This window comes from Harpia harpyja, chromosome 22, assembly GCF_026419915.1.
Source record: "Harpia harpyja isolate bHarHar1 chromosome 22, bHarHar1 primary haplotype, whole genome shotgun sequence".
Classification (NCBI taxonomy): Eukaryota; Metazoa; Chordata; class Aves; order Accipitriformes; family Accipitridae; genus Harpia; species Harpia harpyja.
In genome coordinates this window covers 22,019,541-22,039,410 of record NC_068961.1, presented here as the reverse complement: position 1 = coordinate 22,039,410, position 19,870 = coordinate 22,019,541, and the positions used below count along the sequence as shown (strand labels likewise).

The window sequence follows — 19,870 nt, the reverse complement described above, 5'->3', positions numbered from 1 at the left end:
GATTTACAGACTTGATTAAGCGAAGGCAGTTACTGACCAGGTCTACTTGTTTGAGCCTCAGAGAATGATGCGTGTGCATGCTTGGTAAATCGGCTTCTCAGCTCCCCACCAGGGAAGCCTTCACTGAAGCCTGACAGTTCCCGAGTTCTTGGAATTCAAACCTGCAATTCTAAGATTGCAATTTAGATTATTTTTTCATGTTTTCATTCTGTTTTCTATAAAGGCAGAGGAAGGGGATCTCTGTTGTTTCTGTAGCATTTTTCAAAACTCTTTTGGATATTTAAAAAATGAACCCTATGGAACCATGTCACTGTGGCAGCTCACTTGCCAGGCTTTTTACTGCTATTTGTTTAATGAAATGTGTATCATTCCTGTATACAACTATTGGTTTGAAGCCAGTAAAGCTATCTTGAGATTCACATAGACTGTGCCTTTTGTTGCTATGTAGCATTGTTTATGCATTTTCTCTGAGCTGATGGGTGTAATTATATTTGTGATAGAATGTATATAGCAGTTGATGCAGCTGAACTCTTTTCTTGATTTTCCTTCAGCATGAGCAAAGTTAATCTTTCAACAGCCAGTTTTTTTGTGGCCCCAGACAGGATGCACCAAGGTTCTATAAAATGCAATTTACAAGGTGTAACGATCGATATTTCACTGTCACTATAAGAATATACGGATAAGTTAATTCTCTGACCAGGCTGAGTGTAAGTCAGTAGTAAATTGCTAGAAAAGGCTGAGTGGACTCAGCTGGCCTTTGCCCTCAACCTGTAGCCATTGCTGTAATTTACATGAAACATGATGAACCGGACAACCTGATAACAACTGTGCTTCACTTTCAGTCTTTTTTTTTTTTTCTTCTGGGGGAAAGTCAGAAACTGTTATTTCTAATTTGTGGATTGTGAACTTAGTTTACATTTTTGGGTGTTTGAGGTATTACACACAAAAGAGGTAGTACGTTAATTTCCACCTGCTGCCTCTCTCCTTGAAAAACAAAACTTATTCTAATTGTTTACTGGAGACGTCAAGAGGAACTAAAAATTGACATAACTTCTGTCAGTAGTATTTAAAAATGGCTGCCTTCATCAGGCAGAAAATGACACATATATTTTTAAACTTTAATCTTTCTTACCTGACAACATTGGAAAGAGCTTTATCATGACCAGTCAAGTTTCATTTCAGCTGCTCTGTCTGTCTGTGTTGTGTTTAAAAAGTGAAGTGAGTGCTGCAAATGATAACTAATTTTGGGTGTATATAGCCCTTCACACCACATAGTGTTTTGGAAATTTAAACTTAGCAATTTGAGAGAGTTCTGTCACTGGCACAAGAATGTTAAACTATCAATTGACTGTTACAAAAAGCAGGAAATAGGCAGAAACAGAAAGAAAAAAAGACATTTAATTGATGCCATGTGGCATCAGTAATCTGTAAATGTCATTGGGTAGTTTTAAATCATTACTGTGAAATGTGATGAAGGCACAAAAACTTCAATTCTGACAAAATGAATACACTGATTGTTAGGAGGTACTCAGAACACCCTATGAAATCTGCATTGTGTTCCAGTTTAGCAACTGTCAGGCAATAGGATGTTAGCAGATTCTGCTTTTGGGTCGTATCTAATTTAAGACATCAATACCATATATATGTTTGTTTGTCTGAATTACATGTATGTGAAAGATCACAGGTTTTAGTCCAGATACAGAAAACATCTCATTTTCTCCAGCTTAGGTTTAGACTTGTGTTTTACATTTGGTGTCATTTAGGTGACAGGTGTGAAAATAGGACAATATGTAAATGTGGCCAGCAAGACAGTGCGCACACTGAACGTTTCACTTCAGAGCTAAACTCTTAGAAGTGCTGCAGGCAAATAAAATTCAGAACATAAAGCAGTGTGTATAGTAGCATGTTAGAGAAAGAAAATGATTCACATTCTTTGCTGAACTACATATGGTACACCCATTTATACGAGTTCCAGGGTAGATTAAAACTAAGAAACTTAAAATATGGTTTTACTCTGAAACATGCTTCAGTTGTTTTAGCAATACAAAAAATTGCAAGAATTGTTGAAGATAAAAAGTTAAGTTAAATAGATATTAATTAAATTAATTTAATATTTTTCACTTTTCAGCTCACTGACAAATGTGGAAAAGAACCAAGAAATAATTTATTCATGTGTTTTTTGTTACGTCATGGCCAGGGTAGAGAGGAAGGATTTTTGTACTCAAATTACATTTTCTATATATGGATGTAAGTGACCAGTGAAGCTAGGAGTGGAAGAACCAAGCCCTGAATTTTGGTTAGATGTTCCAGTCAAGCCACAGCCAGTTGCTAGTTTAACCACTTGGCAATTTTGTTGTACCCTCGGTTTCTAATTTTAAATCTCTTCAGACTGGAGGCCATGCTTTCTTTTGGTTATGGTCTGCCTTGCTTATCTTCCTTTTAAAACTGTACTTCGAGAACTGTTTCTTTCAGTAACAATGCTGACACAAGCAACCCTGTGCCCTTCATTCCTTTCATCCTCTCCCATCTGTTCCTGCTTCTGTACCACATTTTCTCTTGGTTTATGGGGCCTTGTAATGGTCTAGGCTCAGCAGGAGAACTAATCCCGGTTAAAAATAACCCAGGCAGATAAAAAAGTGTTGAGTTCTAATGTCGTTTGCTTTACTTCACAATCTCTCAAGCGGTTGAGCCGACAGATTTGAGGGACTGGTCTGGGCACTGTGATGTATACACAGGGTTGAAAGAAAGCAGCCAAAAATAATTTTCATTAAATAAGACCTAAACACTTGAGCGGCTTCCTTAGAGTGTTTAATTCTTTTCCCATTTGCAGCTATTTTCACTATCCCAGTGGATTTAATGCTTTAGCTACAACTGCTCTTGCCAGTCAGTAGGAGAATCAGGCCCATTTATTTGGTATTGTTGACTGACATTAAATCATCCACCTAGTGACTTAAAATAAAGATACAAGTAAACTTGTTGGTATATATAAGTAAGTAAACATGTTCTATAAATATACACTGAAGTCTAATTAAATGTTGATTAAGCTTTTACAAACCCAGAGCAGAAGATCATATGTCTGTTCTTTATTGATGAATGAAATAGCAGAAGATCTTAGCCTTTTCTTTTTTCCAGGTGTAGAGCTCAATTCATTGCGCCAAATGAAGATACAGAGACCTATGACAATGCTTACAGATGTCCGACATCTCATATCAAGTGGAGGAAGTGTGAATCAAAAGAATGACGAAGGAGTTACACTGGTGAGTGGGAACATGTAATCATCACCCTGTGAATATGCATGTACTGCAAGTGTGTACTGGTGGGCGTGTTTGCAAGGCAGTTCTCTAAGAAGCAAAGTGAGGTTATGCAAGGTTTTGCTTCTCATCTGGCATTTTGAAAATAGATAGATGTCAAGGCCATGCATAGTACAGATTTTAAAGTAGGCTAGTGCAATATCTGTGTCTTAATGACAACTTTCTTACTCTTAGCCACTGAATATGCAGAACAAAAATTAATAGCAAAAAAAATATTAGCACTGTAGTTTAGAACTGCAGCAGATACTTGTGGTCTCTGGCATTTTGTGTAAGAGAGGGCATGAAACTTCACACAGTGATTCCTGTTTTAGGCTTGTACCTTCTGGCTGAGCCAGGCTAAAACGCTGTTTCGTGAAGCTATCCCATCTTGATTCAGTGTAATGAAGCTTCCACCATATCAGTGAATAAGTATTCCTTCTCCCAAATTTGCATGTTATTTGTAGTCACTGGGTCTCATTATATTTTTTTCTGCTAATAGATCTTCTATCCCTTTGTTTTTTCAGGATCGCTATTTCTTCAGCGGTCAAGTAATTTTAAAATAAATGTATCATTCCCTAGGTAGCATGTCTGTGGAATGTTCTCTTTGCATATAAAATCTTCAAATCATTGTCAATCAATAAATGGTCATCAACAACATTAAGATACTGAATAACTTTTGAAAAATCTTTTGTGTTTTTCTGCAAGTACTGTACTAAAATAATTAGAAAGGCACATATTACTGAATATTATTATTATTTCAGCATTTATGCTGAATTACATTGCATGATACTGAATTAACACACTGGATCATTAGTATTTAATTCCATATTTTAATACCTGTGGAGTATTTAAACTATAACTGAAAAAGTGAGCAGCCTCATATCTGGGATTGTTGAATCCCAACCGCTGGCTCTGTCTATACAGGAAGCTATGACTTTTGGGGTGGTCACCTCGAGGCAGTTAACTGTACTTAAAAACAGGAGGGAAGCAGGGGAGGGGTGGGAAGAAACAACACAACTTTTAGTTTAATTCATAAAAGCATTAATTTAACTTCCAGTTTTCTGATACATTTAAACTAAGCTGCTAAATCACGGTGAAATGCAAAGTTGTTTCTGTTGTACTTTTATTGCTACTGTAGTCTGGATTGGCTTTGTTAAACTGAGTTACGAACTTACCTAACTGTCACTGTATAAAACCTTTTCTGTAGTTAGCTGGAGTAGTTGAAATGCATGTCTGAAATATGTTAAACAGTACTGCAAATACTAGCAGAAAACCATTGTGGATAGTTTGGTTTTCCTTGTTTGTTTGGTGGGATGTTGATAAAGGGGATGTTTTTTGCATGAATGGTTTTTATGTTGAACTTTGATTTTTTGAACTTCTTTCATAGTCTTGCAACAAGTAGCTACAAAGTGGATCATTTTGCTTTTGTATGAGATGTCTATTATGTGAAACTTTTGTCTAACAAACTGGTGGGAAATCCGGAATTTGTTCAACTGCTCTGTCTCTATTCATGGTTGTGGAGTCAGCCAGTCTGTGATAGCTGTACGTGTATCAAAGGGTTCTGGGAATAGTTTTTGTTGCTCTACATATATGTATACAGAGAAAACAACAAATATCTTAGTTCTAAGTAGCAAATGAGATTTGTTTTCTCTTGATAGAATATATCTATGTCCATGTGGAAGTTAAGATGAATCAGGCAAAAAATTGATGCCATAAATACAGAAATGCACACATTCTCATAGATTAATAGCACATAAATATGTGCACATGCAATACAGACATAGAATGATATATGGCAAAATTAATTTTTCTGCTAGATCATCCTGTAGTATTTTTTCTTTGAAAGATTTCAGTCACAAAATACTTCCTTTGTCCTGTGAGCTTTTAAACTACTTTAAAATAGCACTTGTCAGATTGATGTCTGAATAGAAAATGTAATTTCTTCTGTTAAAACAGAAGAAAAGCTGAAGCTATGTCAAATTACTGGAAAATTTTGAGGTTTTTGTACGTTTGAAATTAGGAGCATTTATAGCATACAGAGTTGTTCTGCTCCCAGGGCAGGGGTACTCTGCCTCCTTTCCAGGGGAAGATTTTTGATGAGCTGTAATGTGTTTCATCCCTCTGCATCAAGCATGTTCATAGAGAAAACTTTATGCATGGTCTGCAGGTGCAGGTGAACCAGAAATAGTAAATAAGGCAAATAATGTCCTGGACTCTGTTTCGGTGTCTCCTATGCTTATAGTGACTTTTGAACTACACAGTTCTAGTAACAAGTTTATTGCAAGACCTTTTTCTTGCTGTTAGCCATCCATTTCAATCCTAAGAAAAATAGTCTCTTTGGCTAACATTACTTCAAGGGAAAAAAATCATGTAGTTGGGCTGTGTGGTTTGGGGATACAGGTTACCACCTACAGTCTCAGTTCTCCATTTCTATAGTCTTCCTGAGCCCTGTTCTTACTGATCATCACGAGAATTGACGGCTTCTGACTGGAGATGAGCAATTATATTGTGCCAATTTCCAAATGCAAATTTTGTCCCCTTTGCTCCCAGAAGTGGACGGAATGTTTGAAATTGTAGCAGAGGACCTTGAGAAAATAAAGACCACTAAACTGTAACCTGGATGAATCTTGTCATGTGAAGTATGTGCCTCAACAGAGTTACTCACCATACACAAGAAACAATTTCCACCAAAACCCACAAATGACAAATTTGCCCTGACATAGGATTCCTTATTGCGTTTTCCTCTTTTACTTGATTATTACCAGAGCAAATAATTTGTATTGCCCTACTATGTCTTTCTCTATGGTCACTTTTTCTCTTTCTCTCTTCACAAGTCCTGTTTGGTATTATATTGCTTTTATATTTATTATACATACCTGCTATTTGTATTAATTAAATAAAAAATAAAATCTATCTTTTTTCCCCTCGGTCTCATTCTGTAAATACTATTTATAGTGGAATTGATTGCTGATACAAATATCAAACACATATAGAGCCTTAAATAGTAATATAACTGCAAAAGTTAATGTCTAGTTTCTCAAATCAATCATTAACAAAAATACTTTCGAGTTTCCTCTTTCCCCTTCTTGCCACTACAGTTTTCAGTACCTTATCAGTCATACTGTATTTGCTACTCAGAATGACAAGCCATGAGCAAACACAGCTACCTTTGAAGTTGTCCCTGCTTTAGCAGCAAGTTGCACTAGTTGACCTCCTGAGGTTCCAGCTGACCTGAATTTCTGTCATTCTGTTACTGCATTTTCTGCCTTCTCTCTGTTCCACTTTGACTCAGAAAGGAAGTTTACTGACACAGAAAATCAACTGCAGTTATTAAAACCACTTAAGTATCTAGGGAAGCAATGTGAGCAGAGGAAACAAAATCTCTGTGGTTCAAAATTGAGAAAGTATTTTTTGTGACTGATTTTGTGCTGCAAACTCAATGTGCTTGGTTTGGTTGTATGTTAATGAATTCATTTTGAAGTAAAGTAGTGTCAACTTACATCTGGGGTATTTGAACTGCCACAAAGAAGGTTAGGTCTAGGCCAAGCTCTGTTGAAATGTATGAAGCTACCTGGGCTCATGAAGTTTGTGTGTGTGTTTGAAAAGATGTTTGCTTGAAACGGCATGAAAAGTATCTAGTGAGATTAGATTGTTTAAGTAGTTCTCAATAAGCTAACATTCTTATTTTTTTGCAGGTTTTGTTTATAAATGCTAAAAAAGATTCTGCAGTGGGTTTCTAGTCTGTTATCGCATGTATATTTTGTATTTGTCATTATCATGATTTAGCCAGTTAGGTCTGTGGGGCAGCCAAGATATGCAATAGCATGTCATGGGTTTTTCTGAGTTCTTTAAACTATTAAGATACTTTTATATTGCAGCTGCATGTGGCCTGCGCTAATGGATACAAGAATGTTGCATCTCTGATACTGGACCATGGGGCTGATCTCAATGTAGTGGATAATCAGTACTGGACACCCCTACATTTAGCTGCAAAGTATGGACAGGTAAAGCACAATTTTTTCACCTGTTTCTCTTTTCTTTGTGGTAGTCTTCTGTAGCAATAGCAGATACTTTCAAGTCAGGGAGACTATTCTGGTTTTAACGTGAAAAGCTTACACACTCCTGTACTATAGGTGGCATCTCAAATGACAGAGAACATTTGAGAATAAACACTGTAAAGCTATCAACCCGATACAGCTCATTAAAATCAGTCTACCATCAACAGCAGTTTGTCTCCAGCAAAAATAAAATTTGCACTGACATTTGAAAGGGAGCCAAAATAACTTCTGTCTGTTATTTTTTATATTCTGATGTCAAACTCTTACTTTTAGCTAACTTTTTTTCTGTGTGTAGTTTTGTGGATGAATGTCCAGGGTTCACTTAACACAGCAGTCGCATTCAAACTTTTCCAGTCACTGAGTTGTGGAGGGGTGACCTGGGTTTGGGATTTGGAGGCCATGCTTAAACATGATTTGGGCCTCTTAATATTCTACCTTTTCACTTTTCCTTCATCCTCGCTCTCCCCAGACATGCTCAGTGAGCCTTTGTTACAGTCTTGACCACTTTAGGAGTGCTCCCCATGGCTCCCACTTGCCCACCTCATGGCTCACAAATCACCACTTACCCACAGGTACCTTCCAAAAACCTCTCTGATGCATCCTAGCTCAGCCTCCTGTGTTCCTGCTCTTTTCCCTCTCAGGTCTCTGCTGCAGCTCCTGGAAAACTCATCCCTTCCTATCTTTGTCCTCCACCAGGAGGGGCTGGACCTGCTCTGCTAGGGACACAAGATTGAGCTTCCCAGTGTTGCTCTGAATAAAAATGGCTTGCTTCTGTTCAGATTCCTGCTGATGGCAGGGATATCCTTCCTGACACTGTGAATGTAGGTGTGGTGAGTTAGTCAGAAAATGCTATGAATTGGAGCTGTCAAGCCATTCCCCTGTTTCTTCGGTACTTTGCCATCTTGTAATGCCTATTTCTATTGCCATCAACGATGCCACTCAGAATGGCAAGAAGTTGTTGATTCTAAACAGGACTCTGGTTTTCTTTTTTTATGTTCTAATAAATATAAATAAAAATCTTCACAGGCTTCTGCTGGAGTATGAATTCCATAGTTAGGTAATCTTAATTCTGTTCCTGATTTTAGTGGAAACAATACTGTTCATTTAGTTGAATCTCTAGCCAGTGATTGAGGAGAACTAGGATTTTTGTTCATGTGTGGTTCTCGTATCTCAGTTGCTTTTTGGTACTCATGTGAGTAAACCTGTGAATTACAAGATGAAGGTGGTGAGATACAAGAGGTGGGGTGCAGCTGATCTGAATATGAAGCCAAGATTGCTTTTTTTGTTGGGTTTTCTTTTTTTTTTTTTTTGAGTCTTTCACTGTAGGTGATCCACATGTTAAGGTTTAAGGAGTAGATTCTAAGCATGCCAAAATGTCTAATGAAAAGCAAAAAAGATGTGTATATAAGTAGACAGATGTAATTCAAGTACTTATGCATGTATCTTGTAATTCACCTATCAGACTGTCTTCTTCAGAAAACTGCTACGTATACAGCATATTTTTAGGTTTGCAAAACTATTTAAGGATACAATTCAGTACTTATGCTATATATTGATTCATGTCCTGTTGCTCATTAAAATGACATATGTGTATTTCCTTATAGCACATGTTCTCATTTTCATTGAATGTATGGCTTCCAACCTCTTTTCAGAGTTCAGAAAATAAATAATATACTTTATAGCAAGAAGATAGTAAAAATAATAGTAAAAATACATGTGTTTGAGACTAGTTGGTTCTGCTGGGGTATAGATTTCTCCTATTGAGATACAGGGTATCTGCTCTTTTACAGGGTATGAAAGCTTAGCATGTTTTCATAATAGATTAAGTCATTAGTCTACCCTCAATAATTGAGGTGTGTACCCTCAATAATTTCTGGAAAGTTAAATTTACAGAGAAAATTTTTCTGCAAAAATACAATGAACCCAGGTTTTATTAGCAAGTGAGGCATCAGTGATATTTTACATGTACTGTAGTTTTTATTTTTCTCATCCCATCTTGTCCTGTGCTGTTCTGTAGTTCTACTGCCCTCACTGATCCCTCTGGATTGTCACGTGATGCTGCAGGTGGGCACACACTCCCTCTACCTGTGCTCAGACTTCAGTAGGGCAAAAACCCTCTTACTTAGAAGAAAGGTGATTGCAGTGATGTAATCTTGAGCTGGAGTTACCATTTCTTAGTTTCAGAATGGCTTGCAAGTTCGGGTTTTGTACTGCATTAATGTAGTTATACGATGGCTGTAAGTCTTTTCTAGTGTGAAGCCTAAACACTAGTTGTATTGAAAAGGACATGAAAGGACTGTGGAAGAACTTTTCTTTGGTTATATATGTGTAACACGTATATGTTTGCAACACTAACCCTGGATGACTTGAAATACCTTTTTTGTCATGAAGTTGGGTATTCTTCTTCTTGAAACAGACCTGTACATGTAAAGTTTGCAATTGAAAGTGGCTAATGGAGAAAATGTCTTTCCTTTTGAAGTGTTGTAAGAGCTCAGATTGCTATTTTGTGAGATGATCCTTTTTGCTGGCTCTTTTGTTGAACTGTGTCTCCCTTTATGTCCCAGATGACAGTGGCAGTGATTCTTACTATTCCAGGAGTTTCTGGTGAGAAGCCAGGGACCAGTTGTGCTAGCTGCTGTGCAAGCACTATAGGTGCACATGGAGGAAGACAAATGAAGTAACATTGCGTCTTCCTTCCTGAAATTAACAAAATACAGAGCAGATATCTTCCCTTTGTAGTGTTAATAAGTAGTACAATTTGGAGATACCTTATTATCATTATAGATAATTTGCCATCCTTATTTAGGAGGTAAGTATGGCTTTCATATGGATTCTGTTTGTAAGAAACAAGTAAATAATTTAAATTCCTTTATAAGAGGGATTTATTAGCTATCAGGGAAAATATTTCATCCAGTAGCTAAGCCATAGGGGTGTTTTTAAAATTTCCTTTCTTATGATGATAATTTTGAAACATCTTTTAGCCTTAGTATGATTTCATATGCATATCATATTTATAATTCCATTTTGAGTAATTAATTATAGACAAATATGAGCGTTGTTACTATTTCGGGAAAAAGTAGTATGGCAGAATGGGAATGACCTTAAATCAAGACATGATTTGGATAGTATGTTTTAAATTAAAATACATTAATGAGGGAATAGTTATTTTTTAGCCAAAAAATACTAATGTTCCCTGAGAAAGTCATTAATATGAATTCTGGACTCCATTCCTTACAGTTTCACCTCTTGTAACACGTATTTGTGACAGGTTTTTTTAAGAAGTCTCACGTGAAGAACTTGTTACAGTGATAAATCTTGTATGTTCTACTAGAAGACTGTAAAAAAGTCTGTTTGGTTTTAGTTTGATGTTCTTTTCAATTCTTGAGAGGATTTCTTTACTTCCGGGAAGTATCTGAACAGAAAAATAGCCTTTTCTTGTCTTGTAGCTTGTCTAATAAGCAATGATCCTTTAATGACTGGTCACAGAAGTTTCAAAAAACCCATTCTAAACCATCGTTGTTTAGTAGTTTACTAGCACTGCTGCTGCAATACCTGCAGCCAAACCCCATCCAATATGTAATTAATATTATATTTCATGAGTCATAAGGACTGATAGTTTTTCCTGTTTATGAAATACCTAAATTCTTAGTAATTCAGATATATTTTTCTTTTGGAGAAGCTGCTTACCTTAATAAAATGCAATTGGATTAGTTACACAAATTACACATTTAGTTTTTGCACTATTTTGTTATAGAACTTACATTCATTCATTTTGCGTATTATTTTCTGAAAAAGTTTGAGTAGTGATATTCTTATGAAGAAGTTGTTACATTGTTTGAGTGACATCCAGACTCAGTTGAAGGACTGGAGCTCTATACATACACAGTTTTATGTTTGCAAATACACAAAATACAAAAAATGAAAAAAACCCACAAAATACACAAAATGAAAAAAAAAAAAAACCCAAACCAACTGTATTTGGCTATTTGTAAGACCGTAACAATAATAGACATGGTACTAATTTACCTGGAAAAAAAAAAAAGAAGAATCTACTGAAGTTTTAAATTTATAGTGAGAAAATTTAATTTGCATCTGTACAGGAGGAAACTTGTAAAGAATAAAGGCGCTGCAAGCTTCTTTTTACAAATCTCAAGTTGTAAATCAATACACAATGTAAGTGGATTACAAAAAGCTTATTGCTCCATCTCCCACAGTAAATTATATGAGAAATTATTGGAGCAGAGAGACATTATCCTAAGTGAGCTAAGCATGTGAAAGACATCACACCCACACCTTATGATCAAAACCTGGCTTGTAGAGACACCTCGATAATGGCAAAACCAGTTTTATTTAGGATGGGATTGTTCTCAGTGAAATTTAGCCACCTACAACCTAAGTGCAAAGTCAAAGCTTTGTCTGTCTAATGTGAAGAATCACCTCTAGAGTGCAATTCAGACAAATCTAGGAGATGCATTTAAAAAGGTGGGATGAATCATTACTTAGAGGTCTGACCCTCCCTGATTGTAGAGGTCATGGGCAGCTAGCATATGTTAGAGGTCTAACCTGAACGTTTTAAAATTTTACAGGAGGAGTCCAGACAAAGTGTGGGGCAAACAGGCCAGAGGATGGGTCAGTTGCCCACTGGATGTGCTGGGTCTCCCCAGTCATCATGAAGGGGGCATGGAGTTTATGCCTTACTCTTAGCCTAAAGAGTGAAACCTACAGAGGGAGTAGCGTTAAATACTTAACAACAATACTGATCTTACCAAAAGCAAAACATAGCAGTAGGTTGTTGCATTGTTTCCAAACAGGGAATAACTCAGAATTCTAAGTGCCATTATGTATTATCTGATGTTAAAAAAAAAAAACCAAACTTTACCTGTCTTTACCTGTATTTGTAAAGAAAAGCAGTCTCACAGATAAATTTACCATCTGAAATTTGCTAGAACAGTATTAGTCCAAATACTGAAAAAGAGCATGAGTGAATGATAAGTGAATTGTCCTATTAGTGCCAGAGTGTGTAGATCCAGAGTAGAACATCTTTCTTGCATAGGAGTACAGGATATTACTAGTGAGTTTGAGGGTTATGTACAGGATATGGCTACTGAATACAGAATAAGGCAACTGAGGCTACTGCCTGAAGGTCAGTCTCTCTGTAAGATGAGGATCTGCTTTGCAGGAACAGATTAGGTTACCAATGTGTGCAACAGACTATTAACTGAAATACTACCAGCTGCAAATGTTAAAAAATAATGTTAATAGCATTAAAAAATGGACATATTTTTAAGCAAGGTTATTCTTACTTTCTAGGACTGTTGTAATCCCCCCCCCCCCCCCCGTAACTACTAGGGCTAAAAGCAAGTTTTTATTTTTAATGCACATTGAAATTGTAACATTATAGCAAAAATGGATATTATTGAGGTATTAAGGTCAGAGTTGCTTTCCTTAATAATTTTACCTTAATACAATGATGGAATATAATAACCTGTTCAACACACAGGCAAATCTGCATCGGTGACACACAAAATAAGATTATGAGGGCAGCAAAACCAGCCTCAAGAAACAAGAATGTGCCAGGGATGCCTATGTAAATTTAACAGGACCTTTTGGACATACACATTCTTAATACTGTTATTGATGACATTTTGAACTCCCTTGTCTCATTCACATGCAGCATGGGGAGTGCTGGCGTGTATATGTATATATGTGGCTGCTGCCTGTGCACACCAGAGTGGGGCACATGTTGTTACTTGGGTACCACACCACCCATGCTGGCACTGATACCAGCTACAGAAGGGCAACTTGTATTTCTCAATCTGGCGCCCTAATTTGAATTTAGCACAGCAATCACTTTGTGAACAGCTAGTAATCTGGCATTGGAAGTGCTGTCCCCGCTGGACATCTTCCAGGCTGCTGTGATCAGGAGAGCACACGCTTGTCCTCCCCGTGGTGGGAATAGGCTGGAGCTCTGACATTTGCCTTGGGTACTTTGGCACAATTCCCAGGCACAAGCTGTTTCTTTGTTGTTTATCACAGAAATGTCACCTTTCAAACAAGCTATTGGAGGCATGCAGGTCAGAGCTGACTTCCCCAGTAGCTTAAACACTACCTCTCCCAAAATTTCATCGCTGGGGGATGCTGCCTATGTCTAAACTGTTAAATTGCTAAATAAAAGAAGGCTAGGGATTAAGCCAGGCAACAGCCTGGCTCACATTCATATTGTTTAGAACTAGTTTCCTCTATAGGAGATTAGTCTTGTTTGTAGAGAGCTGGTCGGAGTGGTCCAAAGCAGAGTCAAGGGTGGAACTAACAGTTAAGCAGTGTGGATTATAAGGGATACTTAAGCTTGCTCCATTGCACTCTCTTACTTAGCGAGACAGATTTAGCCTCTGGCTTTGAGGTTTAACAGTTTTGTGATGTCAAAAAAAAGGATAAGAGAGTCATTGAACTGCTGACTGTACCTCTCCAAGGTAACTCCTGCAGTAGCAAGGATTTCTTCCCATCAATAAATTGGCAATATCCGAAATAAATAAAAATTGTTTAGAGAGCTCAGATGCCTACCTCATGTTTCTTAGCATGTTATACACATCCTGTGTCATTTTCAAAATTTATGTCTGAAATTGCTGTTCTGTAAGTATGTTCTCCCATGACACACATTTGGTTGGCTTGTTTGCTTGGACTGAATCATACCTCTCTGTCTAGTTAGTTCATCCAAACACAGTATTTCTTTCAGATCATAGAAAAAACTCTGTGCTTCTTGCTGAAGTCGGAGAGAACACACCTTCTTACTATGTGACCTAATTTGCTGATTGTTACCAAAACACGCTACTCATTTGACTCAACTATGAACTGTAGTTTCATTTTCTTTTCTTTCAGTGCATGTTGACCTCGAAATAGAAAAAAATCCACAATCCATCATTAGGATATGCTTCAATGTAGATGGGATATCTAACCCACCGTAGGAAATGATATTTAATCTCATTCAAGTTTGGCCATTGCCATAGCAGTTCCTTTGAATGCAGTTTCTGGACTTCTGCGAACACATTCCACAAATGTTTTCAATGAGAAGAGCCTAAAGAAGGGGATGCTTGTTCAGTATTTCAAAAAGAATAGAGTATAGTCACTCAGGGAGTACATATTTTCCCTGTCAGGCAGTTGGAATCTTTCATTTATGGTCAGAAAATCCTCTAGAGAATGTTTTATCCAGACATCTCTCACCCTCTTTTCTATAGTCTTTTTTTTCATCTTTGGCATGTCTGATTGTACTCAGGTAGAAGAGCAGCATGTCCCTTCAGATCAAAGTACACTCATTTTCCTCAAGCAGAGAGACCACTTTGGGATTTCTGCCTGTGATATCTTTCTTTCAGTATATTCAGAAGGTTTCTATAAATGATTCGAATGCTAATTGTGGGTACAGAACACTAAGGCAAAAAAAGCTGGATTCACACAATACCAAATGATAAGAAAACAGATTTACAAGAGCTTCAGATACAGACTAGAGACAACCTCAATTTACAAAATTAGTATAAAATTCTCAGTGTTTACATCTATGTTTTTATAGCTGAGATGTGCACAGACTACACTATATACTTACTTGATTATTGCAGGAACTTAGTGATCAATATAAACTTAATTTTCCTTGAAATACCAGCTGTAGTGACTTTCATATTCGGGACTCATATATGAAAAAAGTCTAGTAAGACTGTTCAGGCACAAACTTGGAGAAGTGCCAGATTTATGATCCTCTCTGTGGTATTAATATATAACTTGTAGGAATATAACTTATAAGCATCTTTAATCACAAGATCAGATAATGTTGTTCCCTGACTTACTTTATTTTTTTCTCTGTCTAATTTTCTGGTGGATTAAAAAACAGAAATGTAGGTTATCAGTCTTGAAGTAAGGATTGCTGAAGTCTTTACTTCAGCTGTAGAAAAATGTTAAGTAACCTTTGTTACTTGCTTAGATAGCTGAAAATAGTATTAGGTTGTCCTTCTTGAACCTATTCCAGAGGTTTAAAAGGCATACTCTTAGGCCATATAGGTTAAACATGCTGACTGCAGAAAGGCAGCGGTGACATTTGAGGAACCTGGGTTCCACTCCAAGCTCTTGTGTATGAAGAGACCGAGTCTTCACGGTTCATTCCTCGCACGCGCAACCTTATTTGTCTCGTTGCCTCCAGTCTGTTCCATTCTTGTCTTGATTCTGTTGTCTTATTGTCCCATTCATTTGCCTGGCTTCATGTCCTTTCCTTACGTGTTTTATCCCAATCCTAATTTCCTTGCACAGCCAGCTTCTGCCTCTCCTCCTCTCCCCAGTTCTCATCCAAGCTTTCTCTTTACTTTGGCTTCATGCCAACCTTCCAGCCCTTCTGTTATACTTATCCCTTTTCCCCACTTGCTTACAGTCCCAATGTCCCTTGTTCAATCTTGGTGGTTTTTCCTCACTATGTCGCTTTCTTCTTTTTTTTTTTTTCTGCTTAGTCTGTCTCTACCTACATCCTGCCTCCTTGTCATGTCTCTCTTCTTCCCTTTCACTTCATTTATTTCATGCTGTTAGTTCCAATGTCCAGCATTTTACCCATGCTCTGTTCTATTTTTTCCCCTCCACTCTTTCTACCCTGCTGCTAGTCTCATTCCTGCAACCTACTTTTTCTAATCTGTTCCACTTTGCTGACCACAGGTGGTTAGGGTCCCCCTTTTTCTGCACTGAAATAGGAAAAAATACTTTCCTCATCTATATTGTATTAAGAAGGGAGATCTGTAATGAGTTTCAGACATCATTTCCTGTTTCTAAATCAGTACTGTGAATCAGATTTGTGATTGCAGAGAAAATGCTATTCAGCCTCTGAATGATATTGCTCTTATTTAGGGGTTTACCTGTGAGACTTTGGCTTTAAGGGAAACTCAGTCTTCTAAGGCATACTATTGTGTAATGGAGAACAAATATATAATCTTCAAAACTCAATTCACAGTAACTCTAATAGTTTAGTAATTACCTCACTCCTTAACGTTGGGAGTATCTGTCTTGGGATTTATTTTGTTTGTTTCACTCCCCAGTAGCTTCAGGTCCCTAACATACACTTTTCTTTTTGATGTCCTTGATGCTTCTGTCGCCTCTTGTCCTGTCACTGGGCACCACTGGAAAAAGCCTGGCTCTGTCCTCTTTGCACCCTCCCTTCAGGTATTTACCCACATGGATGAGATCCCCCTGAGCCTCTTCTTCTCCAGGTTGAAGAATTCCAGCTCTCTCAGCCTTTCCTCATATGTGAGGTGCTCCAGTCTCTCAGTCATCTTAGTGGCCTTTTGCTGGACTCTCTCTATGTCTCTCTTGTATTGAGGAGTCCAGAACTGGATACATACAGTACTCCATTTGTGGCCTCACCACTGCTGAGTAGAGGGGAAGGATCACCTCCCTCAAGCTGCTGGCAACACTCCTCCTAATGCAGCTCAGGATACCGTTAACCTTCTTTGCAGCTAGAGCACATTGCTGGCTCATGTTCAACTTGTTGTCTACCTTTTCTGCAAAGCTTCTTTCTGGCCAGATGGCTGCCAGCATGTGCTGGTGCCTGGGGTTGTTCCTTCTCAGGTGCCAGACTTTGCACTTCCCCTTGTTGAACTTCATGAGGTACCCGTCAGCTCATTTCTCCAGCCTGTCAAGGTCCCTCTGGATGGCAGCACGAGCCTCTGGCATATCAGCCACTCTTCCCAGTTTGGTGTCATCTGCAGACTTGCTGAGGGTGCACTCTACCACATCGTCCAGATCATTAATAAAGATGTTGAACAGGATTGGACCCAGTACTGTTCCCTGGGATTCACCACAAGTTACTGGCCTCCACCTAGACTTCTTGCCACTGACCACCACACTCTGGGCCCAGCCATTGAGCCATTTTTCAATCCACCTGAATGGTGGAATGGCAGTGCATTACCTGTTTCTCTGCTTGGCAAGCATCACATCAGAACAGGCTGTTTACAATGTAGATTGCAGATATTTTGAAGACTTCCTTGCTAGTATAAGGTGCAGCCTAGAAAAAGCACAGAAATAGGTATTTGAAAATTTATTAGTGATGGCCAAAGTCACAGACTGATGTGGGGTGGGAACTGGAGCCTGAATGCTGAATGAGTGGGAATAGGTAAAGCATGGAGGGTCTTATTAAGGCCTTTGAAAATGAGGGCAAGCAGCTTCTGGCTTGGTGAGAAAAGAAGTAGCCGAGGGGAATCTAAAAGGTAGGACTTTCAGATTAAAGGGGTGAGACAGGGAAATATTCCTTGCAGCAGCATTCTCAACAGTCAAAGGGCAAGATACCCAGTAAGAGGTGTCAGAGAGAGGTAAAAAAATTGTAATTTGGACAGAACACCAATAGAGAGAGAGCCGTGCTTTATTAGTACAGAAAAGGTAACCAAGTTTGTGTTTCATAAAGGAGGGTACTCAGGGATAAGTTCTGAAAAGAGAAAAGTAATGTCTAAGGGGTTTCCTGGTGTCCTGTCAAAAGGCACTGAATAAATAATAAAGGGCACAAGAGGAAGCAAGGCAATTGATATTTTGTAAGCAGATGTTTTAAATAATTGCCATTACTAGTAGTTTTCTGTACAGTGAATCATCACATTATCTGTTTTTTTCATTTATATCAATTGGCAAGACAACGCTGGAAAATAGGAATACATACATGCTCATTTTATTCTTAGACTCTACAATATTTCATTAGATACTGCAGTTTCTCTTAACATAGTCATATCTCCTTTATTTGCAACTCTGCAATTGAAATACCTTTGGATAGTGGTAATTTGCTGTAATTATTCTACAAATATTTCTACTGTTAGGCACATTTCTGAAGATATGGCAATTGGATTTTAAAGTACTCCTCCTAAAACATAAGTGAGGTTAAAACTGACACAGTTTTGTGTATCCAAAAGCAGGTAATTGAAATTGCCAGTGACCTGAATACCTTAGTCTTTGCATCAAGGATTCCCAGCTGGAGATACTCCATTGGCAGCAGGAAGCATTAATATTGGAGCACAGGATTTCTTGTGGCATAAATCCGAAACTTTGGTAACCCAAAAAGCTGTGTATTGTTACTAAACTGAAAGTGCATTTAACCCCCCCCCCCCCCCCTTCCTTCGATACAACCACTACCACTTTTCAGAATGGCTGTTAAGGAGATTATGCAACTGCTGCTGATTTAGTCAGCTCAATGACTAAGCATGTTCCATTTTTTCATAATGAAAAAACACAGAGATAGATGCATTGAGAGTTCTCAGTTGAAAGCAGGGCTAACTGGGTTTGGAAATAAACCTAGTACGGCTTCCTCCCTGCTTCCACAGTTTGCTGAATTTTCTGCTGTTACTGCCAGAAGGGAAAGCCAGCATTAGAAAGCTGAGGAGAGAAAGATGATCTTAGTTTTATAGGCATTTGCAACAGTATTTTCCTGTTTTTCTGTGATTAGAAGTTTGGGCTTCGTTGGGTTTTTTTTTTTTTTTTGCATTGAACTGATTCCTCCTTATCATGGTCTTTTGTAGTAAGTTGCCTCCTGTGTACTGAATCCATACTCAATTTTATTGCATATGATTTCTTTCCTGTTTAGCCTTTATTTATTTATTGCTTGTTTTTATGCCAAATTACTATCCTTTCCCTTAGCTGCCTACCAATTCAGGTCTCATTTATCTGTAGCTCTCTTCTGCTCTGAAGAATCCTCTCTTTTCTGCACAGCTTATTTTCTCCTGTGCTCATTCTGGCCTCCCCTGTTGGTTACATTCATATTATAAATTGTAATTGCTTTAACATATATCCCAAAATGGTAAAAGTTCTCTCATTTAGTTGAGCTCTATATTCACATTCTAAATGTATTTTTTGCTCCTTGTGCAGTTTCTTACCCCTTTTTGAGCAACCAGTTTATCGGGGTAGACATTACTACAGCCTTTGATGGAAAAATACCTCTACAGAGACTTCGGTGCAGCAGTAGAAGAGCTCACTAAAAACAGTTGCTTGCAGCATTCTTGCAGGAATTGAAAAATATGTTTTGGTCTTTTTATATGGCTAAAATATATATATAATCACCATTATATGATACTCCACCCTACTCTACTGTACTGTAATTGCTACCATTACTAAAATGTTAAATAGATTTGGTAAACATAAGATAAATGCGCCAATTTCTACTACTGACAAAACCCAGATTTACTTCCATGTTGGCTGTGAGTCATGTCCCTTTGGCAGTGATGGTACACAGTTGTTGAATGTTAGGAATAAAGAAATATTTGTGATCTAAGTCATGGCAGGTGATGATGGAGGGTTAGGTTTTTTCCTTACTGATGTGGATTTGTTTACACGTGAAAGGATGGAGGGAGACTATGGGGGTGGAGTTATGCTGAGGGGACATTGAAATTGTACGGAAACTGTATTTTAGTCTGCTGCTTGTGGTTTATACTAATGTATGTAGTAGCTGCAGAAGGAGGGATTTTGGAGGTGTTCCATATGGTTTATCATACAATTTCAGCTAGTGCAGGAAGGAATGAATAAACTGAA

At 37.9% G+C, this 19,870-nt stretch overlaps 1 protein-coding gene across 3 annotated transcripts in view; it reads left to right on the top strand.

Annotated features, from left to right (window-relative positions):
• The window catches only part of MYO16 (myosin XVI), a 404,375-nt gene that overhangs the window by 181,457 nt on the left and 203,048 nt on the right, over nucleotides 1-19,870 (top strand). For all 3 annotated transcript variants that reach the window (XM_052773633.1, XM_052773634.1, XM_052773632.1), the window contains exons 6-7: nucleotides 3,133-3,257; nucleotides 7,169-7,294. In XM_052773633.1, the coding sequence (XP_052629593.1) occupies nucleotides 3,133-3,257; nucleotides 7,169-7,294 (251 nt within the window). The remainder of the gene's footprint in view (nucleotides 1-3,132; nucleotides 3,258-7,168; nucleotides 7,295-19,870) is intronic.